Below are 27,768 nucleotides of genomic sequence, written 5' to 3'. Positions count from 1 at the left end.
AAAAATAGGTCAGGTTACTAAGAATAATCTAAGAAGTACAGCATAAATATGCAGGCATGAAATCAGACCAGCAAATGCACTGAATAAGATGTAGCTATCATGGGATGGTCAGGGTAACAAGAAATCACGCTGTAAGTACTTCAGCATTAAAGATGAAGGAAAGTTATGGTTTGCCATTCAATGGAGAAGGATGACTACGGATAATGGCAATCATGCCAAATTGTTCAATGCTTCTTTTGCTTCAATCATTAGTAAAAAGGTCAGCTGCAAGCAGATCATTATCATAATTGATACCTATGATTAAAGGGCAAAACTTCAGTGTTGAACAGAGAAGGCAGGCTGGAGAATTGTCAGATGAGTTAGATGTTCAGATAGGCTGGTCTGATGAACTTCACCCTTGGGTACTGGCTGATAAAAACTCAGTAGTTTTCTTTGTGAACTTGTGGAAGATAGGTAAAGTACCTGAAGGTTCAATAAAGTCAGCCTTTAAAAAGGAGTAAAAGACAGAGCCATGAAATTATAGATCCATTTGTGTAATTTCAGTTCCTGGAGGACATATGGGAAAAAGTTACTAAACTGATTACTTGTAAGAACCTATAAATATAAAATAATTTATAAAAAATGAGCCTTATATAAGCAAACTAATTCCTTTCTACACTAGAGTTACAGGCCTTGTGGATAAAAAAAAAAGTAGCATATGTCACACTCCTTGATTTCACTAATGTTCCTGCTGCTATCTATCTCATGTGAAATCCTAATAATTGGACTAAATACAAACTACAAGAGAATATTATAAGATGACTAAAAATTACCATATCCATACATTAGTGATCAGTGGTTTTACTACCAAAATGGATGAATGAATTGCACAGATTTTGAAAGAGGTCTACTGTCCATCTAGTTCCACTCAATTTTTTCAACAACAGTCTGGATGGTGGACAACAGAGTAAGCTTATTGGTGGCGATACAAAAAGGTACACTGGAGGACAGGATTAGAAGTTTTCATAAATTTTGAAAAATTGGAGACAGAGTTGGAAATAACAAATGTTATCCAATCCGAACAAGTGGAAGATATCATAATACAGCAAATCACAAGTTAAGTAGGAAGAAAACCCAGAATTTTGTTTCAAATCAAATAGTGTGCTGAGATATATAAAAAGGAACATAGCGAGTTAGAAGCATAAAGTAATCCTTCCATTCTCATCTAGCTGGAGTAAAGCTGCATTTGGAGTGCTTTGCACTGTGCAGTGAGCTGCATTCAAGAAAAATGTGGACCAAATGAAGACAGTCCAGATGAGCATAACAGGAATGACAAAGGATAAACAAAATGAATGGGGCTGTAAAGCCTAAATAAGGAAGATTTGAATAGAAATGTGATGACAATCATAAAATAAGAAAAGGCTTTTGCAAGTGTCTTTAGTTCTCTGTGTTCATAGCAGACAGGGTAAGAAGTAATGCATTTAAATTGCAGTGAAAGTCAGATTAGATGATAAGGAACTCCTTCTAATGGTTCATGTAATAACACAATGGAAAGATTGCCTGAGGAAAATAAGGAATGGTGTTGGACTTCTTTAAGGTGAGACAAACATAGGTGAGAAATGACATAGTATAGTATAAGTTTTCTGCTGGGATGAGGATGGAATAGATGATCTTTAGTGTTTTGTTCTAGTGTTATGATAATATAATTTACAGGGCACACACACTGTTTATAACACTGAAGAAGGTCCAAAGGCTTTTATGTTCATGTAGTGAGTTGGATTGTCTGGAAATTTGATTTGCCTCATGGTAGAGTAAAGGTCTTAAGTTACTTGGTGTGTGATAACAGAGCTCTCACTTTGGAACCTAGTGCTTTTATCCAAATCTATCTCTCTGTGCTGTCTCTCCATCAAAACATACTTCTGTATTAGTCAGGCAAGACAGAGGTGAGTCCAGGCATGCAGTAAACAAGAGAAGCAGAGGATAAAAATATTAATACTAGCAGGCAGAGACAAACACATTCTTCATGCACACCATAAATGTACATGCTTAAAAATAGAGGGATAGATGGAAAGTCCTACTCTTACAAAGAAAGCAGTACAGCTTTTGGCACATACAACCTATATTCACCCCTCAAGTCTTTCTCGTGAGAAAATCATAATGGGACAAATGAGCCATTTCATACTTCCCTGAGCATTTTTTTGTAGGTGAATGTGAAAAGCCCTTACTCTATTATTTCAACAGACTCTGCATTTCCACTCTCACTTCCTTTCCTGTATCTCCCTTCCACAGGAGAGCAAGCATATGCACTAACTGATATCTTGTGATAACTTTTGTTTAGTTAAACAGTACATTTTTCAATGTACTGCAGGTCACTTCTGGTCACTTGCAGCTGCCAGATACAAGCAAAGAAAAAGAAATGTAGATTATAGCTACTGAACTGTAGCTGAACTGTATGTGAGGAAACAACAAAAGTGATCTGAAAAGGACTGCTGAAGACCGCAGCATATGACAGACTATTGCAGTGCTGTGAGAAAAAAATATAAATTCTCAGATGTATTTAAAAAAACCAAGAAGGAATATTGATGTGTAAAATACCTCTGCATAAAACATTGACTACAATGTTCCATATTTAAAAATAAGTGGGAAGGATGCAGGAAAAGCTACACAATTTATTCAACAACTGAAGAAAGCATGCTGTCGGCAAAGACTTAAAGAGCTCCATCTGTTTCATTTAGAACAAACAAAAACAAGTGACTTGATTACAGTGTCTAAGTGTCTTTACAAAGAGAAAATACTTGGGTAGCAAGAGGCTTTTTCATTTTGTGTAGAAAAGGTAATGAGGCACAATACCTTGAAGTTGAAGACAAAAATTTAAATAAAATATTTAATATAAACTTCTAAATCTGATGGTGATTACTACTAGAAAAAAATGCCAATGAAATTCTGGCTTCTCTTCATGCATTCAAATCAGGATTGAATGCTTTTGGATTCATTGTGTGCTTTAATCAAAACTAAGTAATTAGGTTCAGTACAAGGTGGTTAATGGGCAACATTAACTGCCTTCTGGTATACAGATCTAATGCAGAGCATACAACCAGCAATCTACGGTTTGTTAGAAGACTTCCAGAATAAATTCACTCATCCTGTAGCCTTCTATGGGTCTTTCCTGGGAAAACATCAAGACAGTTCTGTGAGCCAGATGTATTTCTGTGACAGCATTAGCCCACCCCAAGGCAGCTGGGCTCTGCAGCGTCATTGTCATCATGTGAAATTTGTATGTCCTGTTCATGGAGGTTCTGGAGGGTCCTAGGAAAACTGGCTGTCAGGTGCTGCTCTGCTGCCACCAGAGCAAATAATCTATGCAATTCTGTTTCTTGCCTGACTGCAAAAGTGCCAGGGAAAAAAAATCTTCTTATAAAAGTTGTATAAAGAGCTTTAAAAACATCACTCTGCGTTTAACACTTTTCCCCTCCTGCCTCAAGACTCCTCCGATCTGGGCAAGCAGTATTCTCCAGTCAACCTACTGTTTAAGTGAAGTGAGTCAAGCTGTGGGGTAACGTCCCCATTGTCACCATTGCAGCCCTGTAGCCCAGGACATGTGGCATTGCCACTGCTAGCATCAGGCCACAGGTTTGGTGTCAAGCTAACACCAGAGGCCTCAGGACTAGTGACCAGGTGGATCTTGCTTGCTTTGTTTTAGTCTTCGTTAGTTTTGTAAATTGCGTCACGTTATGCTTATTGTTAGAAGATGTAGACAGGAATAACAAGTAGTTACGCTGTATAGAATGAACTAATTATGACCTTAGAGTAAGACTGCAGTGTGAAGGAGTACAGGGGAGAGAGCACAGGCCCTGAATGTGTGTTTGCAGGATGGTACTGGAGACTCCGAGGCTATTAACAGCTCACTTGTGGCCAGTTACTGGTAGTGAAGCAAACATAGGAGCTGGGCAAAAACAGTTTTAGGGATAACAAAATGGACAAAGAACAAATGCCTAACATATGTTGAATGCCTCAAATATAGAAAAAAACAGTAGTTATAGGGAGCAGCAGAACTCAGAAAGGTGTAAAAAAAAAAAAAGAAAAAAAAGAAAAAATCAAAACAAAGAAAAAGGCCAAAGAGTGAAGAAGAAAAAAAGTCAACAAGATACTGAAGATGGCACCAAATACAGCTACTACTTAGTGTGGTCCTACTAAAACTGATAGTGTCATACCTTTTATAGTATGGCTCTGTCAAAGAAGAGGGTTGCCAAAGGTAAATTGTTTCACTTGTTAAAAACACATCCCAGTATATACTGGGAAATATAAATTATTACCAAAACATCTGGTACAATGTTAGTTGGTTTTGCAAAGGCAGTGCTGAACAACAGACTTTTTCCAACATCAATGATTTGGTAGATCTTTTCAGAAGAGGAACTGTCTGCTGTAAAAAAACTAGAGAAGACCATTCTTACATAAGACGCCACATCCACTTCTCAAATTCATTAACAGAATATCTGGGAAGGATGGAAAATGTGCACTGGGGAAGTTGGCTGGAGGCAGATTTTCTTATGTCAGAGTTCATTCACTGATTGCTCATGTCGTAACAGAAAATTTAGTCCTAACAGGTTAATTGAGGCAGTTATAATAAAAACCTTGATGCACTTGGAAATTCTGTCTTGATATCCATGTTATATATATATATATATATACACACACATATATAATATATGTATTCATATATATGTATATCCATATGCCTGAAGGGGAAGAGCATCTTCGGTCATAGGCTTGCCAAGCTGGTGAAGAGGGCTTTAAACTAAAATTGCCGGGGCAGGTGAACCTCAATCCATCCCACTCCTTCCAGTGTGATGCCAGTGCCAGTAATAGATGCCCAGAGCCTGGAGAGGGATCACAGGTCAGCAGCAGAGCACCAGAAGAGCAGCACAAAGGAATTCCAGCCGCTCCAGCCAATAAGGCAGCTTCATCGGGGGCCCAGCTTAAATGCCTCTACGCAAATGCACGTAACATGGGGAATAAGCAAGAGGAGTTAGAGACACGTGTACACCTGCAGGGCTATGATCTTATTGGCATCATGGAGACATGGTGGGATGGCTCCTATGACTGGAGTGTTGGAAAGGAAGAATACAGGCTCTTTAGGAAGGACAGGCCGGGGAGATGAGGAGGGGTGTCACCCTCTATGTCAATGACCAGCTGAAGTGCAATGACAGGTAGCCTGGGAGGAATGCAGAGAAATTATCCAAGCAGCCAGGGGTCAGGTTAGGAAAGCAAAAGCCCTGATGATAGAATTAAATCTGGCCAGGGATGTCAAGGGCAACAAGAAAAGCTTCTATAGGTACGTCGGTGATAAAAAGAAGCCTAGGGAAAATGTGGGCCCTCTCCAGAAGGAAATGGGAGACCTGGTTACCTGGGATATGAAGAAGGCTGAGGTACTCAGTGACTTTTTTGTCTCAGTCTTCACCAACAAGTGCTCCAGCCACACTGCCCAAGACACAGAAGGCAAAGGCAGGGACTGGGAGAATGAAGAACTGCCCACTGTAGAAGCTCAGGTTTGAGACCATCTAAGGAACCTGAAGGTGTACAAGTCCATGGGACCTGATGAGCTGCATCCGCGGGTCCTGAGGGAACTGACGGATGAAATGGCTAAGCCACTATCCATCATATCTGAGAAGTCGTGGCAGTCCGGGGAAGTTCCCATTGACTGGAAAAGGTGAAGCCTAACGCCCACTTTTAAAAAGGGAAAATAGGAAGACCCAGGGAACTACAGGCCAGTCAGTCTCACCTCTGTGCCCAGCAAATCATGGAGCGGATCCTCCTGGAAATTCTGCTAAGGCACATGGAAAATAAGGAGGTGACTGGTGACAGCCAACATGGCTTCACTGAGGGCAAGTTGTGCCTGAAAAATTTGGTGGCCTTTGATGGGGTTACAGCGTTGGTGGATAAGGGAAGAGCCACGGACGTCATCTACCTGGGCTTGTGCAAAGCATTTGACACTGTCCCACACAACATGCTTGTCTCTAAATTGGAGAGACATGGATTTGGCAGATGGACCACTTGGTGGATAAGAAATTGGCTGGATGGTCGCACTCAAAGAGTTGCGGTCAATGGCTCGATGTCCAAGTGGAGAGCAGCGATGAGTGGCGTTCCTCAGGGGTTGGTATTAGGACCAGTGCAGTTTAACATCTTTGTCAGTGACATGGACAGTGGGATCGAGTGCACCCTCAGCAAGTTTGCTGATGACACCAGGCTGTGTGGTGCAGTCAACACGCTGGAGGGAAGGGATGTCATCCAGATGGTCCTTGGCAGGCTTGAGAGGTGGGCCCGTGCAAACCTCATGAAGTTCAACAAGGCCAAGTGCGAGGTCCTGCACATGGGTCGGGGCAATCCTAAGCACAAATACAGGCTGGGCAGAGAACAGATTCTAGAGCAGCCCTGCGGAGAAGGACTCGGGGGTGCTGGCTGATGAGAAGCTTAACAGGACCTGGCGATGTGCATTTGCAGCCCAGAAAGCCAGCCATACCCTGAGCTGCATGAAAAAAGTGTGACCAGCAGGTCGAGGGAGGTGATTCTGCCCCTCTACTCTGCTCTGGTGAGACCTCACCTGCAGTACTGCATTCAGCTCTGGGGTCCCCAACATAAGAAGGACGTGGACCTGTTGGAGCAAGTCCACGAAGAGGATCAGAGAACTGGAGCACCTCTCCTATGAAGACAGGCTGAGAGAGTTGGGGTTGTTCAGCCTGGAGAAGAGAAGGCTCCAGGGAGACCTTATAGCAGCCTTCTAGTACCTAGAGGGGGCCCATGAGAAAGCCAGAGCGGGACTTTTTACAAGGGCATGTAGTGACAGGACCAGGGGTAATGGCTTTAAACTGCAAGAGGGTAGATTTAGATGAGATGTAAGGAAGAAGTTCTTCACTGTGAGGGTGGTGAGGCACTGGAACAGGTTGCCCAGAGAGGTTGTCCTCATCCCTGGCAGTGTTCAAGGCCAGGTTGGATGGGGCTTTGAGCAACCTGGGCTAGTGGAAGGTGTCCCTGCCCATGGCAGGGGGGTTGGAACTAGATGATCTTTAAGGTCCCTTCCAACCCAAACCATTCTGTGATTTTGTGATTCTATGATTCTATTTTTACAGGTGCGCTCAGATGTAAGAAGTAAAAATTGTGCTCACTGTGCTGGCATATTACTGTTCATAGTATGATGTCATCCATGACCTTAACTGTTTAGAATATAAACAGAAAACACATCCAAAGAAGAGGAGAAAAGAGAAATAGTTTATAGAAAATGTATGGAGTTAGGGAAAAATTTGGTTGATTTCCCACAGTAGCTCAGGAAGACTAAGAATTTCAACCATGTTTTCCAGTCTTCTGCGTGTGCTTTAATCAGTGTTTGAGCTTTTCTAGACATGACTGCTTTTCATTTTTTATTCGATAAGGGCCTCCCAGCAACTAACATTTTTTTAATTGAAAAACAAGCCTATTCATATTAAATGATTATGTTCCAACTTATCTAAAATTAATTAAATACACAGTCACACCTAGAAAGATATTCATGTATGTTCTACATACATTATATTATGCATGACAATTGGCATCACTATTGAAAAAACCCATTATATCTAAAATAAAGTGGATAAACTGAAATACAAAAATAATCTCATAACACCTCCAGTAGAGCAATGATAAAGTAAATCCCATATAAACTAATTAAATTTTTGATTGAAGAATTAACTTATCTTTTGTCAGATGGTTCCAACTGTTACTATTCACCTTCTAATTTAAACAAATCATGCTTATTATTTGCAGATGGAAAACTATTGGAGAAATGTGCCATTTGATTTCTCACCCCCAAAAAAGAGACTTTGCTTATTTTTTCGATGACTGGAAAAAACATTGCTACTGAACTATAGTTGATTTGTTTTTCTTTCATGAAATTCAATAGTTTTTATGTATTATTTTATCAAACTTTTTATGTAATGTAATTTGCAGCATGATGAAACTTAAACAGACTTTTCTGCACTCTACTGATCTTTTTTTTTTCCCCACTCAGTGTTCTAACCTGAATTCCTTCCAGGGGAAGCAGGTACACTTACATGTGATGTGACGATAAACATTCTCTAATAACCACAGAAATACATATTGAATACATTTCCATGTATGCATAAATAGTGTTTATTTTCCAGGAAGTTAAGTTTGCACGCCCAACTGTGGGAAGCCTGCCCTCGGCAGCCCGCCTTCTGGAGTGTTTCTGAAAACCAGCAGCCCATGGGCACTGCCCCAGCTGAGCAGGGGAAGGCAGTCAGCCTTTCGCTCTCCTGCCACCATGGGCCCGCTGTCAGTCAGAGTTCTGCTGGCCAGGAGCCGGGATAACCACCCCACCCTCTTCAGTCTTCAGCTTCCAGGTTTTGGCTTGGTTTGAAAAACCTTAGTGCTTTGAGTAGAGATCAGACACAGGCTTGTTGTTTATATGAACTCGGTCATTAGGGGACATCAGAGGAAAGAATACCTGGCTGCTTCTGTAAGGGCATTGATGTGGAACAATAATCTGATGCATGAGATGCAAGCGAGACGGAGTACCTGTGACTGACTCTAAAGATGGGTAAGCACCAATAGATTTCTCAGGCTGATTCTTTCCTTTGAATTGTTGAAGACAGGACTGGAGATGATTAGTGTGGCATGGAGGATGGAGTGACTCAATGATTTTAAACTGTGCAGTGGTCCTGCTATTAACTACAAACACCTGGGTCAGGCAAAAGCTGCCTAAAATAGAACAGCTTTTGCAGGCTTGCTGAAAACAAAGCTTAGAAAACCATAGAAAAAGAATGCACAGGAGAAGATTTTTGAAAGCACAAAAAAAGGTATCACCTTTTGCCTTGTGATGGAGTTGAGCTAGAAGACACTGCACATCCTTTTATAATTTTGGTTTTCAAATGTTCAGTGTTGCAGGGACCACTTGTTTAGCCACAATAGCTACCACAGGATTCCTAAAGCTCATAGTATGAGACAAGCCAGAGGAAATTATATAGATTTGATCTTCAGAAAGCATATTAAAAAGCTTGCAAATTTATTTAGTCTGCTGTGTAAAGCCTAAAGACTTATTTAAGTCAACATGTGACTGATGGTAGATTTTGACTGTTGATTCATACTGCCTCACGATAATGAAAAACATGAATGAGACAGGCAAAATCTAAAACAAGGATCATGTTACACATAGAGAATTCATATGGACCATGACATAAGTGAGGAAGTCAGATTAAGAATCTCATGCATATAAATTATAACAAAATTCAGTGCTAAGTGCTAAAGTAAAAATCACTTTGGAATCATGTTTCCTCTACCCAGTGTTCACTGGTGTCACCTTACTGTTGCCTCAAGCTTTCAAAAGACCGATTAACGAATAAGGCGGCAGTGATAGCTTAAAGAAAAAACCTAAAACATGAGAAGTGTGGTATGCTTGCCATTCAAGGACTGTTTAGATTAGGTGTACTCAAGGTAGAGCTTATCTAGTTGAAGATTCTGCTTACAATGGAGGATGCTTAAGGAGCGTTTGGATAATAGTCAAGGCACCAGACATTTCAGAGTCACAGACTTGCTAATTAAGGACATACATCCTCCTTCGGCATTGAGAAACACAGACCCCGGTGTCCGCAGGTGACACATGCCCACAAAAGGACAAAAGGAGGAGGGGTAGTCTTCCCCAAGGGACCCCCGAAGCCCACCCAAGACCTCCGCACAGGCATAGAAGACTCTGGGATGATTGCTCAAGAGAACGCCACGTCATGCTTGCTCAACATAATGAATATGCAATAGTTAGGTGGAACATATGTATGAGATAGGCGTGGTGGTTTAACTGTAGTGTGTAAGTATGGACTGAAAACCTCAGTAGGTGGGCTCAGTTTGTGGAAATCTTCCACCTTGCACCCTGCGCAGAATAAAGCAATGTCTCCTCTCCAAACATACTTTGTGTGTTTCGGGAGTTCCTTTCTGATCAGGTAACATTACTAGCACAGGGATCACTTCTACACTCAGGCACATGTGCACAATTTTGAAGTCCATTTAACTAATAATATCTTTTAAAATTTAAAATAGGCAAAGGGTTTACAATGGGCAAAATATAATCCTGTCACTTATTTGAGATTAAAAAAACATGCCTTCTCATCCCAGAACACTGACTTTCAAAATTCTTGGGTTCCAGTGACTTACACTGCCAGAGAAAATCCACCCAAATAATGAAAACAGTTAGTAACCAACACCTCATAAAATTGCCTCCTCCTTCTGGGTCACTGATGAATTCCATACCAGCCCACCTGATTGATGCTTTGATTCAAGTTATCTTACTACTTAAGGTACTAAAGGTGTCCTACTGTTCAATATTAAAATTTCTTACTTCAACTGTCTTCAGGTTCTTATAATGGCCAGAATTCACCAGTCTGGATGCGCTCAGCAAGTCTTTTTCTAATTTTTGAGGCTTGCCAGGTTAACAGACCTGGACTGCCTTTATTTATCTCAACTGCCAGATGTTCTTGAAACCCCTCTAATTGACAAAACTGAACAAAATGTTGTGAGGGAAGGAGGTGGCAGTGCCGCCATCTGTCCATTTGTCCAGTAGCTCTTTACTAGGGAATAATTACAACGATCCTGTGTATGCTGACTCCCACAAGAGGGCATTTGAGAACAAGCTTTGATTTCATACAGACAGTCTTTCCCTTGACTTTCGCAGGAGCTGCTGCTCGCTCTCTGCCTATCTTGCTCAGAGTAAAGGAAACGCCATGCAGCAGGCTGCAAAGTTGCCAACACTCAGGTGTTCACCCTTTTAACAATAAAAACTGCACTTGGGAGCAGAAGCTGCAAGAAAACTCCCTGTTCCTCTCAGGACTCTCTCAGATGTTTTGGGTGTTCCTGCCCTGCTGGCTTTCCTCAGCGGGAGAGCTGCTCCCTCCATCCAGGCCTGCTCCCTGCCGCATGCACGGTATTGCCTCTTCCCGGCTCTGCTCCCAGGGAAGGAACAAGCTCCACAGCCAAGGCCATTCGCACAGGCAGCTGTCTCCCTCCTGTCCAGTGCTGCCCTTCCAGCAGAGCGTTCATGCACAAGGCATGCGACATCAAAGCAGAGTGATGCTGCCAGGCACAGAGCTAGTAAACAGCAAGACAAGCAAACAACTAGGCCTGAGACTGTTTTTGCACCTGACCAGCTCAGATGCTAAAGCTAAATTTTATTTGGAAATGTCTATTAACATGCTAGGAAAACAAAAATGCATTTGAAAAAAATTCAAAAGAAAAAATCAGCCCTATACATTTACTGGACTTTTTCAAATTTCACTTCCTTGATCAAAATGTGATCGACAGGGAGTAAGCAGATCGGTTAATGAACTTTCTAACTTGGGCCTCCGTGTAGTCACAGCTAACTGTTGTAGCCCAGCAGATGTGACTTCTGCCCTCAGCAGGGGCAGGCCCGGCTGGACAGCACAGGGGCTCAGGGCTCAGCCTGGCCATGGCCTGAGCTGGGTGTCGCTGGTTTAACCCCTGCGTCACGGCCAGGGACTGCTGCCTGCCCTGCTCCAGCTCGGGGGGTGGCCCCACTGGGGAGGGGGGGACACCTCCCCTCAGTCACTGCCTGACAAACCACAGACAGCCCTTTGTGTGCCTGGGGCTGGGGGCCACTGCCAGGCTGCAGCTGGCAGTGCAGGAGAAGGATACAGGCTGGATGAGAAAATGTGTAAAAATCACCCCAGCTGGACCCCAGACTAAAGAGGAGGAAACCCCCACCATGAACATCAACTTTCTCTTGGGAAAGGGCTCAAGATGCTAATGACTAATGCCTAAACTCCCCCACTCCTTCTTGAGAAGACTGAAACTGTCACATACATGTAGGACCCAGAGGGACACTAGAAAGTTGAACATAACACCAAGAGTATGGGTAGATATTAATAAGTTTTCTGGTGTAACAATTTTGACTGTGCTGTTAATGGTGCTTTTCTACATTCATTATATAATATGGATTTCTACATTGCTTAAATATTAACTGGATAAACAAAAAATTCCTATATCTATGCTACGTTTCCTTTTCCCCTTAAAAACGTTTTGAGTGTATCACTGTTGTTATGGCAATATCTTCTTGGGCCATTTACATCAGTCCTAGAACTCAGAATGGCGTGGAACGTTCTTTTACTACTGTTTGCTTTTCTTAGAAGATAGAAGCTAAAATATTCAGTACTTTGCATCAAAGACTCTTTCTAGGGAGGTTGAAGCAGTTGTTGGAAGGCTTGGGAAGAGCAGACCTAATGACATCCACAATGGCTGACTGTGCATTTATTATACAAATAGTATGAGCACAGATTAAAATATTCAGTGTAATCAAGAGGATCCTTATCCCCACTTCCAATTCCAGTCAGTAGACTGGCTAATTTGTTTTCCTGGGGGAGATGTCCTGTCTCACAAAAAAAGCCAATATGAAGTGAGATCAATAGCATATTCATGATGAAAAGTCTCTCACCCAGGAAATGCAGGAGAAAATAGAGCCTTTTCATAATGGCCTATTATGCAGTCATGTGAACTTCTATGACTTCAACATAGGCCTCAAGGTATCCATTAAAATCTGCCCATAACTCACTGGTAACTGTTTTACTGTTGACAGATCTTGACTCCTTTTTGTCTTGGAATGAACAGACACCTTATTGGCAAACTCTTTGCATCAGTATGAATCTAGGATAAAGTGTTCCTCCTAAGGAGAACATACCCTGTTCTGCGCTGCCTTGGTGACACCCACACATTAGTTTATAGTTCTGGTTCTGTAATGTGGATTCCATCATATCCCAAAGTAGTGTAGCTGTATTTTCAAAGGAACAGCTTTTCCTGTCTTCCCTTGTTCAAACTGACTGTTTGCAACCTACTACAGAAAAGTGAGATGTTTTCCATTTTGACCCTTGCACTATAGCAGTAAGTTTTTAAAGCTCCTTCTTTTAAAATTATTGCATTAAAAATGCTTCTATTTATATCAACAAATACTTTGTAATCACCTCCATTATTTTCATGACTGACACAAAATAGGCATATACTATGCAAACTCATGGCAGCTAAGCCAGTTATCAAAGAAAAAAGGAGAATGTGATCCTGTAGGAAATAGAGCACATCTCAGTTTTGTAATGCTGAATAATACTAGAATACGTTGGCACGAATCAAGCAAAATCACAGACGTCTGTGGGAACTGCAACTATTATCACTTTCACAGATTCTAAATCTCCGTGTATCATCTTACATTCCTTATGTCCCATCTGCCTATTTTTAACCACTGACAAAATATGTATGAAGTGCTCCTAAACTGGATGTCACTGGTGTTACTATCAACCTGAAATGCTCTATTTACTTCTAACTTAATTTTGCCTCCTCATCATTCACTGCTCTGCTTGCTTCTTTAGCCCTTCATTTCTCCGTAATAGATCTCTTTCTTTTTTTTTCTTTCCTCTCCATTGGTCACCACAGATTTTGAGCTCTCTGTATATATCTGTTTGGCTTTTTATTACAACACCCACTAACTGTGTATGATTTCTAAGACTGCCATTGCTTGTCTTCCTGTTACTGCTTATGACTAATGCTGCTCCATTTGCCCCTCTGAAATCAGCAGTTGAAAGTCAGTGTGTTCCTGTCCCTGACATCACAGCATATTAGTTGTTAAGATGGCATATTTTTTGAGACAGTTTTATTGATTTCCCCATGATCCTGTTAGCTGCTTCTGGCAGAAAGTAGGGCCATGAAGACTGCTCCTAATGCAAGAGCTATTTTCTTAAACCTGTTAGACACACAAATAATTGTGCAATTTACAAGCTATTTATCATAAGGATCTGATGGCATCCTTCCTGAAGAGAACAAGGTGTCCTCTTGCTAAAATTGTATTCTCATTTCTATCTCAATCAAGTATGGCTGTGATACGATCTTCTGAAGACAAACAGCACCAGCTATAGCTATCATTGCTCAGCTATGTTTCATAGACTAGGTGTTTTTTTGAACACTTTTTTTTCTAGGCAAAATACAGGGGTTTTTTCCATCAATTAATCAAATGGCATACACGCTGCTTTCAATTTTTATCACATTAGTAGGGAAATTAAAGCAGATTATCAATAGCGCAGAACACTGAGTTGAATTTATTTTTATTAATGCTAAAATACTGAACAAAATGCAATTAAAAAGAATTTGTTTTCATTTCAGAAAAAGAAATAAAAAGTTTAACTATTTAATGTCTTTTCCAGAGTTAAAATAAATCTTACCAGTGAATCCTGGAGGACAAACACAACGGTAGTCTGCAACCAGGTCTACACAAGTTGAATTGCTTTTACAGAAGCCGTAAGTGCACTCATCAAAGTTGATTTCACAGTTCAGACCTTCAAAACCTTGGTTGGAAAAAAACAAAGAGCTATGTATTATTCAGCTAAATCTGTGCCTTCATTTCTAAAGAATGTCTTTGGGTCCCTTTTTCTAAAAAAATATTTTTTTTTCAATTTACTCTTGTAATAAAATTATCTTGAAGTCTTATGGAAAGATCTTTCCAAAAGCCTTTTCTGCTCTGTCAATAATAGGAAAATACATTTGACTATCAAATATACTTTAAAAGGAGCTAATAATAGAAAGAACGTATTTAGGATTCAGTATTTTCATTAATCTGTTTGAACTTTTTGTTTAGCAGAGACTTAAGAATATATATACCTTCTGCCATTTTGAGAACATTGCAGATGAAGATAAGTGATGCTGGGATTGGACATCTGCTTATAGTTTTAAAAATCAACTCTCAAATAATTACTTCTCTACTTTTTCTCTATTTGTTTCTTGTGTCATAGTGACTTAGCAAACTCAGAAGTCCAACAGTGTTCTTTTGTACTTGAAATTGCTGGAGAATCTCCACTCCAATATCTGACATTTTACGCTCTTGTAAATGTATTCTAATTCATGGTCATGCTACAAAATGACTATCATTAGTGCTGTCGCAGGCCATGGCTGCAGGAAGACCATGACTAATGCTAAGCTATCAGCACCCTCAGTGCAAGGCATATTCCCATAATTTCTCAAACTGACCATGGAACCAATTTCCACTGATCCCTGAGTCATAAAACTTTAGAATTACCCTTAGTTCATTAATAATGTATACAGTAACAATTCTCATTTGCATTTAGAGTTTAATCAGACCCATGTCTCACAGGTAACAAGTAAGCCACAAAATTATCAATGTGGATGCCAAGATTTATTTATCTATAAGCTGGTCAGGCAGACTAAAGAGCTGAATGATCTTTTGCAAGCTTAATTTTCAGCTGCCTTCCAATATCTGTTTTGGCTTCTAATTTAAGCTAACTAATGATGGAGGCTGTACTTATGCGAATTATTTGTAGCAATTTCATCTTTTGTGATGAGTTCCTGAGCTTATCATCACCACTAGAAAGCTTGTATTAATATATAAATACTTGAAATATTGTAAGCTATGAAATCAACTCACCATCAGTCCATACTTATAAAATAGTACTATTTGAAGATTAAAATCAAACAGGTATAAGAAAGTTTAAAATGCAGAAACAAAGTACCAGGTTATAAATCACAACCTTGACTTTATTTTTAACTAAAAATCCAATTTAAAAAAACATACAAATATTCAGAAGAAACCCATTTCTGAAAGTATGCCAGAAAAACATTGTAATATTAAATGTTTTAAAGCATTTTAGTTTTTCCTTTAACTACTTTTTTCTTGAAACCACTCATTTGTTCATACACTTCTGATAACACTGAGCAATATGCATTTATAAAGAAACAGACCAAAAGTGCTGAAAATCACATTATTTTTGTCTGTGAAATTTTTAATAGATTTTTGTACTGAAGATATAATACAGTCATTATTATGGCCATTGTAATTTTCTTGCTATGCTCAGTCATAAAGCTGCAAGTTAGTACATCAGGATAAAATATTTTCTTTGTAAGTTTATTGATTACATTTTCTGTGGATTTCAGACACTGCTCATTTGTGTTTTCTCCACTCCTTCAGACTTTGCCAAAATCTTGAGGTTCTGCCTGAAAAAAGTAGCACTTACAAGTATATCTGTCTCCATTCTTAATGAGCATGCTTGTTTTATTGGGTGCCTTGGTGGACAAAGATGCAAATGAGACTTCAGAAAAGAATGAATAACTTTCATAGAAAGGAAATTTTAACAATGGTTTTGAAGACTGTCAAGAAGATGTTTTGCAGACTGCAGGCAATTTCGAAAATTGTCAAAGATAATAAAAATAAATTATTTTGAACAACTTACCTTCAGGGCAAAAACAATCATAGCTGTTGACATCATTCTGACAGACAGCACCATTCAAGCAGGGAGCTGAATCACACTCATTCATTTCTATTTCACAGTACTGGCCTGAAAAACCTGCAAAGGAAGCAAAGTAAGCTTTGATTTTCTTCATCTTTATGTGTGCTATTAACATGAAACTTTTATTCCAAATGTTGTTCTGTAATTAAAACCAATGGGCGTATTCCCCTGAAAAAGGAAGCTGGAAGTCAGAGCTTCTGTATTTTATTTACAAAGAATTAAATTTCACTCATTTATTATTCAATATTACAAAGACATGTCTGTATTGCTGGAATAAAGCAATAAATGAAGTAGGAAGTACTTCCAGAAACTAAGAGCACATTCATACCAGTATGCAAACACTATACAGATTTTCAAGCGTTTTGCTTATAAAAGAGTCACTTTAGTATTTTTATGAAACCTTTTTTGAATTTTGCCATGTTAATATAAGAGAGAGTACATCAATTATCTCTCATCCATTGTCTGGTGCTTTCTACTGTGGAGACAAGCAGTAAAAAAATACAAATACATTGAGGCGTAACAAACACGTGCCGTACGAATCAGGCCTTCAGCACATGTAAAGTGCACAGCTTAATTACAATAAACGAGGACGCTGTATACGTTGCTAAAAGAAGTAAAGTAGCCATCACTAAAACAAAAATCCAAAGACTAATGACTTACAAAAGGAAAGGGTAACTCAATTTTCTCATTTTTCACCGGTACTTTGACGCACTGTACGGGGTGCGGGTGCCCAGGGGCTGGCGGTGAGGGGCCGCAGAGATGGCCTCTGTGAGGAGGGTCCGTGCCGGACACAGACGGTTCCAGCCGGCTCCAACCCACCCACCGCCGGGCACGGCTCAGCCCCGCAGCCAACGGGGGGAAAACCTGGGTGAGAAAGGGCAGAAACGTGACGCGGGCGGTCAGGAGTGAGGTAAAAAGTGTGAGAAACAGCCCTGCGAGCACCCAGGAGGAGGAGGAGGAGGGTGAGGAGGAGCTCCAGGCACCTCAGCAGAGGTTCGCCGGCAGCCGGTGGAGAAGACTGGGCTGGAGCCGGTTTTCCTGACGGGAACCGCGGCCCCTGGAGAGTCCACGCTGGAGCAGGGGAAGAGTGTGAGGAGGAAGGATCGGCAGAGAGGAGCTGTTATGGACTGACCACAACCCCCCATTCCCCGTCCCCCTGCGCTCCTCGGGGTGGGGAGGAGGTGGAGGAGTCGGGAGTGAAGGAGTGAAGCTGGGCCTTGGGGAAAAAACATGGATGGGGAGGGTATTGTTTTAATTTGTCTTTGTTTCTCACTATGCAAACCTACATTAATTGGCAATAAATTAAACCAATTTTCCCCAATTTGAGTCTGTTTTGCCTGTGATGGTAGCTGCTAAGTGATCTCCCTGTCTTTATCTCAGCCCGTAAGCTTTTTCATCTTCTCCCCCCATGCTGGTGAGAAGGCGGAGTGAGAGAGCATCTGGGTGGGGGTCTGACAGCCAGCCAAGGTCAACCCACCACACATCTATACCTTCTTTCTGTCTTAATTCCAAATATCACCACTAATCCTTGCACAACCATTAGCACATTCAGTTTGATTGGAAGAACAAAATAAATCAGATCTTCATTGTTACTAAGATAATTTTAAAAAATCCATACATAAAGTGAAGGTGTTCCTGTTGAAAGTTTTTCTTCTCTTCTTCTGTTCAGTTTCTTTCCATGTACCTTAGCATAATTAGTCAGATGCAGGAAAAGCATTCTTTTTTAATATTAGGTTCCCAGGACACGAATTGCAAAAGATGATGTGGCATGCTTTCACTATACGTTAAACAGATGCTTATTTATGTAAAGCAAAGAATTCCCAATTTTTTTATTTTCTTAAAAAATTATTTTTAAAACTACAAAAAAAAATCAATAAATTAAAATAATTTTATGTTAGGAAAACCAGATGATTTTACATCTTTCCTTCCTATTCTTCTGTCATCTTTAAAGTCTCTCAACCTTATCTCATTTAGAAAACAAATTCAAAAGCCTTCAGAATCATCGTGAAATGTCAATCTATGATGCATTTGTGAACACCAGAAAAAATAATTTGTATAGAGTTGTTATTTGTGTCAGCAAAATAACAACAAATATAGATAAATAATGGAGTGTCCCAGCACGATCAATGTGAGAGTTCTTTTCCCCCTTTCTTGCAGAATTTATTTATGAATTCTAACATACAGTTGGGTTCTCACATAAGATACAGAGCACAACCTGCACAGAATACAAGAGAAGTCAGATATCAGACATGCTTTCAAAGAATCTCCTTTTCAGTCTTGTCTTAGACTGAACTTTTTTGGAAGGCACCACACAATCATCACTATTTGGATTATTCTGAATTATCTGGTATCACATATTTTGCATGATTCTACCTAACTATCAAAGAAAATGCAGATAATCTGTAGTAGTTAATATATTGATGGTGGAGGGTACAAATCATGCAGATTAATGAGGTAAACTGTAATTCCTGTGTTCATTTCACAGATGTTATCATGTACCAGCATTGCTAGCCATGCTGTTACATTTGGAAATATGATTAGTCCTTATTTTTTAGAGGATACATTCCTAAACATTAATGATAAGGGTATCATCCAGGGAACAGATTTTTGGTTAAGAACACATTATTTTTCCCAAAGGCTTTCTTCCTGAAGTGACACATTGCTTCCACTTGCAGATGTAATAAAATCAAAATAAGCAGTGCTGTTCAGGTTGAAGCATTGTTAAACCAGGAAACTCCACGCTGTCCCTTTCAGGTTAGTTTTTTTTGTCTCTGTTGCATTGTTGAACTGGCCTCAATAACCTAGGATGTCCCCACTTGTCCTAAGTTCCAATGAGCTTTATTTTCCCACCACTTGGATATCTGATAACAGACTTCATTTTCCAAAACGTGGAAGTATTGTAAAATTATCATACAGCATTCAAGTCCTGAAGTAAATTTGTCTAATTTAGCTTTCACTACTAATTAAGTTTCCACATTAATTGGTTATCTTTACTCATACATATCTTCACTGTTGATTCCATTTTATGTGATACTTTAAATGTAGACTTTAAGTCCATATCCAAGATCAAAAGTAAACTAAGATCTGAAATATTTGGATGCAGCTCTGCTCCCAGGAAGAGCACAGCATGGGAGCAAGCTAAATATTGCACTAACCTTTCATGCAGGCTCAAATACACATCTATGTCCACTTCGTTTCAGTTGAGAGTAGGTGAGCTTTCTCACACTGAGCACACCCTACATGCAATAAATTGCCAGCCTGGTGTCAGAAACCGAAGGAGTTCACGTCCCGAACACGGCGGCGGGGCAAGTCCGGCCGAAGGACGAGCTCTGCCTCACAGGGACCCTGCCCAGGCACGAACCGCCGGTGAGCAGCGGCCGCCCGGCCCCGCTCAGCCCCGGGCACCGGGACAGGTCGAGGAGGCCGGGCCGGGCCGGGGGACGCGCCGTTCCCTCTGACGAGGCGAGGCGAGGCGAGACGAGACGCCGAGCGGGGCAGCTCCCCGGCGGGGGGCAGCGGCCATGGCGGCGGGGGAGGTGAGGAGACGGGAAGAAGGGAAGGGAGAGGAACGCAAGGGAAGGGAGAGGAACGCAAGGGAAGGGAGAGGAACGCAAGGGAAGGGAGAGGAACGCAAGGGAAGGGAGAGGAACGCAAGGGAAGGGAGAGGAACGCAAGGGAAGGGAGAGGAACGCAAGGGAAGGGAGAGGAACGCAAGGGAAGGGAGAGGAACGCAAGGGAAGGGAGAGGAACGCAAGGGAAGGGAGAGGAACGCAAGGGAAGGGAGAGGAACGCAAGGGAAGGGAGAGGAACGCAAGGGAAGGGAGAGGAACGCAAGGGAAGGGAGAGGAACGCAAGGGAAGGGAGAGGAACGCAAGGGAAGGGGCCGGACACCCCCCCCCCCGGGACCCGCTCGCCCGCCGAAGGCTCTGGAAGCGCAGGCGGCGCGGGCCGCCTCATTAGCCTAATGAGGGCGAGCGCCCGCCCGCAGGCGGGGCGAGGAGGCGGGAAAAGGGCGCGAACGAAGGGCAGCCCCGCGCGCGCGGGACCCCCGGGCTGACTGGAGGGAGCGAGGCTGGCCCCAGGGCCGGTGAGGGCTTTCTCGGGTCTTTCCCTCCGTCCCTCTCCTTCACCCCTCATCCCTGCCTTCCGACACAAACCGCTGGCCGAGGCTGGGACGAGGAGCGGGCGGGTCCTCTCTGAGGAGGAGCCTGGAAAGCGAGGGGGTCTGTTCCGCTCCGTTCCCGCTCGTCCGGAACCGAGGGCTGGCCCGGCGTTCTCCCCGGCACGGAGCTCCGGAGATGCGGTCAGCACCGCAGTGCTCTGCGGGTGGCGGAGGCGGTTTGGTGGCGGTTCGTGAGAGAAACCCCGCCGCCGGCTGTCACACCTCCCGAGTTCAGGCTGCTTCTGCCCCGAGGGAAACCTTCCGCTGACCGCCGGGCGTCCTTGCGCCCCAAGTCGGCCCCCGGGGAAGGCCGCGCTCCCCGCCGCCCCTCCTGCTCTGGCCGGCGCGGGCCGTGACACCCGGTTATCTTTCTTGAAGATGAAAAACCTACAGCAAGGTATTCTGAAATACAGACTGCCAAACTGCAGGGGCTACCTGCATAGGTTACTTGTAACATGAATGTTTGGACCATAAAATACTCAAGGTTCCAGCACAAAAAGTGCTGGTCACCTTTTTAATGACCTCCTCTCTAACATGTCTGTTGGCAAAGATGTCCTTGAACCGCTCTTTCAGATAAACCGGTCTCTTCCCAGCTGTCTCATTCCTCAAACAGGGTCCTATGGTCATGGAGACAAAACCCTGCGTGTGAGACCTCCTACAGAACCAGGAGCTGACATAACATGATGTTTCTGCCTCTCTCTTTGATCTATCACCTGGAACCAAGCATGCTCACTGTCCCTGTGTGTTATGATGTTGGCCTTGTCACCATAGTCCATTCTTAGCTCAAGAAGAAAATAACTCATAGAGATTTAACCAAGTTGATTCTTGGAAAAGTCTTTCTGGGTACAGGGTCCACTGTCTTTGTGTGTCAGTAGCCTCTGTCTTCACTTATTCCTGCAGGTTTTCTTTAAATTAGATTTCCTTACCTCAGTTAACCCTTGTGGCTTATTTGCAGAGGATGTGGAAAAGAACTGATTTCCCTTCTCTGTGTAGATTTTTACATATCTTGATTTTTTTAATGTACATATCATGACTGATGTTTCCACTCAGTCTTCTGTTGCTTAAAAAACCCCCAAACAAACAGTTTCTTCCACATTTTCTTATAGGTCTTGTTCCCTAGATCTCTGATGAGTCAAGTTTCTGTCTTTTCTGTTCCTGTACTCGTATATAATATGGTATTCTAACTCAGGCTGAAATGTGCAGTTTTATTGTAACAATACTTGTTATATTTTACAACTGCGTGATGTTTGTAAATCATGTCTAAGCTTAAATCACCTATAGCTTCCAAACTGCCCTCTGCAGAACTACAGTCTAAATAGTGTTTCACACTTTTTATTTGTGCAGTTTATTCCTGCATAGGTATAGTCTTTACACCCACATATATTCTTAGATTATAGATTCTTAGATCTCTTTGTGAGATTATGTCACTCAAAACCCAAAGAGAATTGCCAATTCTCACTGCTTGAAAGAGTCCAATAAATGTTGATATCTTCTTCTGAAGTATTTTTAGTATGATCCCATTGACTAATGTTTGTTTTGTGGTCTTCTGAAACACAGAACCTTTTTTGTTGAACTGAGGCTTTGCTAGTCATTGTCAAGCTTATGATTGCATAGTTGGCAATTTTGAAGGGTTATTTTTTGCATATCCCGTATTGACCTACTTTTTTTTTTTACTTTATGTCATTTATGATAACAACTTTGTATTCTTCCAGGAATAGAGCTTTGAATATCACAAAGTTAAACTTGTTAAAACTGCTCAAATTGGAATTATATGTGACATGTTTGATGATCTAATTGCTGAGACAATTGCTGTTTTAACACTTGGCCACTACCACTGGCCATTATAATGGAAAGAAAAAGAAAAGAAACTCAAAACAACCAAATATCCAAGTCCATTTGTAGCCACAAGTGATTTCATATGTAAGCAGTAATGTTAGGACGTGTGTGTCTCCAAACCCCTTCTAGTAATGATCACTAGCTGGAAAGAAACACGACAGTCAGCAGGTGACCAATGTGTCTAGTTTCTACAAAACTGAAGATTGCTTAGGAAAGTTCCTTCAGTTGCTTAGGATTACAGGCCATGAACGGGTCATTACGTGAACAGTAACAACTCTGAAATTGTATTTTCTTTCTTGAAGATCCTCTATTTAAAAAAAAAAAAAGTAGCTACAGAAGAGCTTGTATATGTTTCAATTGGGGTAACTTGGCAAAAGAGCTATAGCCTATTCAAACCAGTCTGACTATGCTTTTGAGCTAGCTTTGAACTTACTAGACCTGATATGGATGGCACACAGCATAGCTACAGCAGCTCACACCTCTTAATGGGATGGTAGCTGCTTATATGAAGCTAAGCAAGTCGTAGAACACAGGCTGAGCTCTAGGCTGTGATAACGCGGTTTGCTATCTACCTGATCTCACAGACGCACATTGTTATGTTTATTTCCAAGGTTAGTCCCACCCAATCTGACCCTCTTCCACTTGGGAATTCAGAATAGGCAACTTGCCTATTCTGATTTGTGTCAGCTGATAACCTAATGTTGAAAGAAAGTGGAAAATAATAAAAGAATCGGATTAATTGCTGTTGAAAGGACATTTTGAGAGTCTTACAAAATAATAAGTTTAACAGCAATGTCCTTTAATATAACTGTTTCACAGCATACCCAAATGCAGAACTGCGTATTTGTTTATTCCTTACAATTTTATCATCGGAACAGTACTTTGGGACCAGCTCTGTAGTGAGAATGAAAAAAAAAAAAACCCTCAAGATGTAAAGTGGTAACTGATAGCAATTTTATCTGTGCAATGATGGGAATGTGCTCACATACTCAGCCTGCATATTTTACATGCAGTTTTGCCATAAAAAAAACTTAAAGAAAAAAAACATGGTAAAATTAGAATCGATTTACAAACTACTAGATGGGTGCTGTGGTTTCAAACTTCCAATGGAAAACATGACAAAATGAATTAGGTTTAAAATCTGTTTTACATGACCTATCTAACTCCCTAATGAGTGAAGACATGTAAAACAATTCTTCATGTTTTAAACACAAACAATCATTTACCAATGTACTATGAGATTAAACATCATGAAAAAGAAAAGCTGAGAGGCAAAATTAATTAATATAAATCCTTTATTATAAATTCTAGCGACTACATACATGAATTATCACAAGTTTAGTTCTTTAATTAACATCGAATTGTTTCTTTAATGTATTGTAAACTGGGAGCTTTGAAGAACATATCAGGTTCCCAGTGAAGCTATTACAGGACTCATCAAAGTTTCTAATTTAAAAGTCCAGAAGAGTGAGTTTGGAGGCACATGTAGTGCCAATCGTGACATGCTAAAATTTAATATTTTAAGTTTTGCTACAACATCAAGTTGGCACTGCAGAAACTGCAAAACTCTGAGACCAGAGCCTTTCTCAAAGGAATAATGAGGAACTTGTTTCTTTCTTAAGCAGCAAATACGTAACTTCAAGGACTCGCCGAGGCGATCGGCTCCGGTGCAGGCGCGTTCCGCGGCGGAGCAGGGGATCGCTGTGTGCAGGGGAGTTTCCTGAGCTGGGGAAACCCCAGAGGAGCGCGGAGACCCACCGGGAGCCGGCAGCTCTCACGAGAGCAAGTGGCTGAGGAGGCCTGGGCAGGGCCAGGAATCACGGCAGCCGCCCCCCACTCCCACTAAGGGCGGCCCACGGGAGCGCCGGGGACCGGGAGCGCGGGAACCAGGGCGGGAAAACAGGGCGTGGCACCTCAGCTGGGGCGTGGCGCAGCGGTTTGCACCGCGGGAAAGACATTTCCCTTTCCCTTTCGAGGGAAAGCCATTCCGCTGGCCGAGTGGAGAGGCTCGAAGTCCGCACGACCCGACAGCCGGGCACCGCTCTGTGACCGTCTGCGCGGGCCGAGGGCGCTCGTCCTACCTGACCCTCAGGGCAGAGCAAAGGCTGCAGCTCCGGCGGGGGGGTCTGCACCATCGACCCCAGCCGTGGCCGATGCCCCTGCCCAGACGGAGCTGCTGAAGGGAGAGGCTGCGGTGCAGACCTCAGACCGCAGGGAGTGCCAAGACCTTTCTCCTGGGGCAGGGACGGGCAGCAGAGCTGCCTGCAAAATGCGTGCCCGGGTGGAGGACCTCCGGCAGCAGGTGGCTGAGCTGAGGCGCTGGAGCAGGTTGCCCAGAGAGGCTGTGGATGCCCCATCCCTGGCAGTGTTCAAGGCCAGGTTGGATGGGGCTTTGAGCAACCTGGTCTGGTGGAAGGTGTCCCTGCCCATGGCAGGGGGGTTGGAACTAGATGGTCTTTAAGGTCCCATCCAACCCAAACCATTCTATGTTTCTGTGAAGGTTTTGTTATTTGTATCTGATTGCTCTGCAGATACACAATCAGACATTCAGGAGGAGTTCTAACAAGGTAACTCTTGCCAGCTTCAGGTGATAGAATAAACGTTGAAGAAATTAGATTATTAAAGACAGATGTAAACTTTTATTTACTCCTTTTATAGATATAGAGCTTTCTCAGAAATAATTTCAAAAATCTTTTCTCAGGGGACTGGTAGAGAACATGTATCCAATACCCGATTTCTCAAGTCTTTCTTGTTTTATTAAATTCATTGATAGGTGGAATAAAGTATTATTTCTTTAGGAAGTTTATGTTTAGTATCTTTTGCATTTCCTTCTGCATTTTGTATGGAGTTTGGCCTAAACCTTAGTTATTTTCCATACGGTACACTTGAAATGAGGAGAAATGAAACTTTTGCCATTTACTATCTATAAGTTAAATATTACGAATTATTAATGAACAATTGTTATTGTCACAACTTCTTGCTGCTTTTCTTTCCTACTAGGAGGAAGGTAAGAATTTCCTGATGTCATAGAGCAAAAGAGGAAGGATAGGAAACAAAGCTGTAATGAGAAGAGATATTCCTTTAAAATGGTAAGAGATAAAGAAAATTCTTCAGTATGTTAGCTGCTGTTGTTAGCCACCAAAATGCCAAGTTACCATCACTTTTATTTCTTATAATAACGAATCTTCATGATTTGGCCTCTTTGAAGAATTCTGTATGGAAAAGATGAGAGAACACTACTGTTCTGATAATTTCTTATCTTTCACAGTAGCAGTAGCCATCTTTTATCCTGTGTACAACAAAGGGGGGTCACCCAACTAAAAGAAAAAGAAATAGTTATACCAACTTATTAGAAGTGCTCAATAATGGAAGAAAAAAGAAAAGGTATTGAAGATCTCGCAACATTTTTTCTACAATGTGACATTACATCTCAGGAAAAAAAAAAAAAAGAGGAGTTTTTTTCAGACTAAGAAGAGACCCACACAAATCACAGGGGAAAAAATGTCTCACTTTCTGAGAAGCCCTAGTTTGGAGAGCAATCCTGTTAAACTGTGATTGACAATTTTCTTTCCTACAAAGCTCTGTGCCATCACTTCCATATAGCTCACAAGAAGATGCGCAGCTCAGTTTACCTCCAAAGATTAGGCAACTGAGATCTCTCATTAGAATTCTTTAAATAAAGACCATCTCCTTCCCTCAGAATGGAGAAAAGGCCAAAGACAAAGAAAGAATTAAAAATACCAGTCAGAAAAACAAAATAAGATTTTTCTTAGAAATCCAATCTGAAGATTGCCATCTCTGGAATATCATCCCAGTATAAACAGACAATAGCTTGCAATTAAGTTGGGTCTTGGATAGGTACTGGCAAAATTTATGGTAAGAGAAGTTGCTATGGTCTTTGTTTTATTTTCAGAGTGATAGGAAATTTCTAAGAATTCGGAGAAGCACAAGAAATGTAAAGTTGAAATATGAGAGACAGTTAAAAGAATTCCCTAAAGGAAGGTAGAATATGTTCATATCTTACATTTATATTGTTCTAAGTTATGATCAGGATGACCTTATCCTAATCATGACACTAGCTATACTTAAGGAATAATAATAATAACAAAATAGGAATCTGCAGTTAGGACTAAAATAGAAAATATATTCAGACCTTCATCAAGGGGAGGAAGTTACAGGAGAAGAAGGGAAAAGAGCTTGCAAATGTAGTTAATTTTGAAGACATGAAATGGAAATCCCTTAATTTTATAAAAGGTCCCTATATACTTGGATTAGGCAAGGATTAAAAAAGGAAAGAAATAGAACAAAAAATTCTGCATCACCAAAGGAATCAAATCAGTAAACTAGAAGACCTAGCTGTCGTGGTTTAACCCTTGCCAACAACTAAGCCCCCACAGCTGCTCACTCACTCCCCAGCAGTGGGATGGGGGAGAGAATCGGAAGGGTACAAGTGAGAAAACTCGTGCGTTGAGATAAACACAGTTTAACAGGGAAAGCAAAAGCCGCGCACGCCAGCAGAGCAAACCCAGGAATCCATTCCCCACTTCCCACGGGCAGGCGGGTGTTCAGCCATCTCCAGGACAGCAGGGCTCCAGCACACCGAGCGGTCCCTTGGGAAGACAAACGCCATCACTCCCAACGTCCCCCCTGCCTTCTTCTTCCCCCAGCTTTACACGCCGAGCATGACGTCCTCTGGTGTGGGATGTCCCGGGGGTCAGTCGGGGTCAGCTGTCCCGGCTGTGTCCCCTCCCGACTCCTTGTGCCCCCCCAGCCTCCTCGCTGGTGGGGTGGGGGGAGAAGCAGAACAGCCCTTGGCTCTGGGCAAGCCCTGCTCAGCAGGAACCAAAACGTCCCTGGGTTATCAGCACTGTTTCCAGCACAAATCCAAACCACAGCCCCTTATCAGCTACTATGAAGAAAATTAACTGTACTCCAGCCAAAACCAACATGCTAACCAAGCTTTAACTTTTAAGCTACTGAGAATATAAACTAAAGTGAGTCTGCTCATGTTTCTAATTTGTCAGGAGGTAGAATCATACTGCATTAGGACTGTCTGGTTTTAGCAACATTTCCAAGCTGATAGGAGCAGACAGTCTTCAGCACATCTCAATCCAATGTGCAACTCACCTACTGATGGAATGTGTAGTATTGCATTTATGGAAGTGTACTTTTTCAATCCTGTGAAGTACACTAAGATGGAGAAAATTATTTGTGACAAGAGAATAATTCTTCTCACATTGTAAGTCATCCTCATTTACTTCTCTTATATTTTAGTTTACTATTTAACTCCATTATTTATTTCGTTCAGTTCTTTATATCTTACTTGGGTCTGTATCCTCACTTGTTAACATGCATTAGTCAAATCACCAAACTGCAACAGTAAAAATGTGGTTCGTTCTTTAATTTTTAATTTTGAATAAATAACAGAGTTGCACTGATCACATCAACTGCAAAGGTCAAAATTCC

The 27,768-nt window shown here is 41.7% G+C and overlaps 1 protein-coding gene across 1 annotated transcript in view; it reads right to left on the bottom strand.

Annotated features, from left to right (window-relative positions):
• The window catches only part of EYS (eyes shut homolog), a 1,008,942-nt gene that overhangs the window by 640,920 nt on the left and 340,254 nt on the right, over positions 1-27,768 (bottom strand). Inside the window, exons 13-14 of the mRNA XM_052781811.1 lie at positions 16,248-16,361; positions 14,229-14,351 (exon numbers count right to left, since the gene is read on the bottom strand). Coding sequence (XP_052637771.1) covers positions 14,229-14,351; positions 16,248-16,361 — 237 coding nt within the window. The remainder of the gene's footprint in view (positions 1-14,228; positions 14,352-16,247; positions 16,362-27,768) is intronic.

The sequence above is a fragment of the Harpia harpyja genome, chromosome 3 (assembly GCF_026419915.1).
Source record: "Harpia harpyja isolate bHarHar1 chromosome 3, bHarHar1 primary haplotype, whole genome shotgun sequence".
NCBI lineage: Eukaryota > Metazoa > Chordata > Aves > Accipitriformes > Accipitridae > Harpia > Harpia harpyja.
The sequence above is the reverse complement of the archived record's forward strand: the minus strand, read 5'-3'. Positions and strand labels throughout refer to the sequence as shown.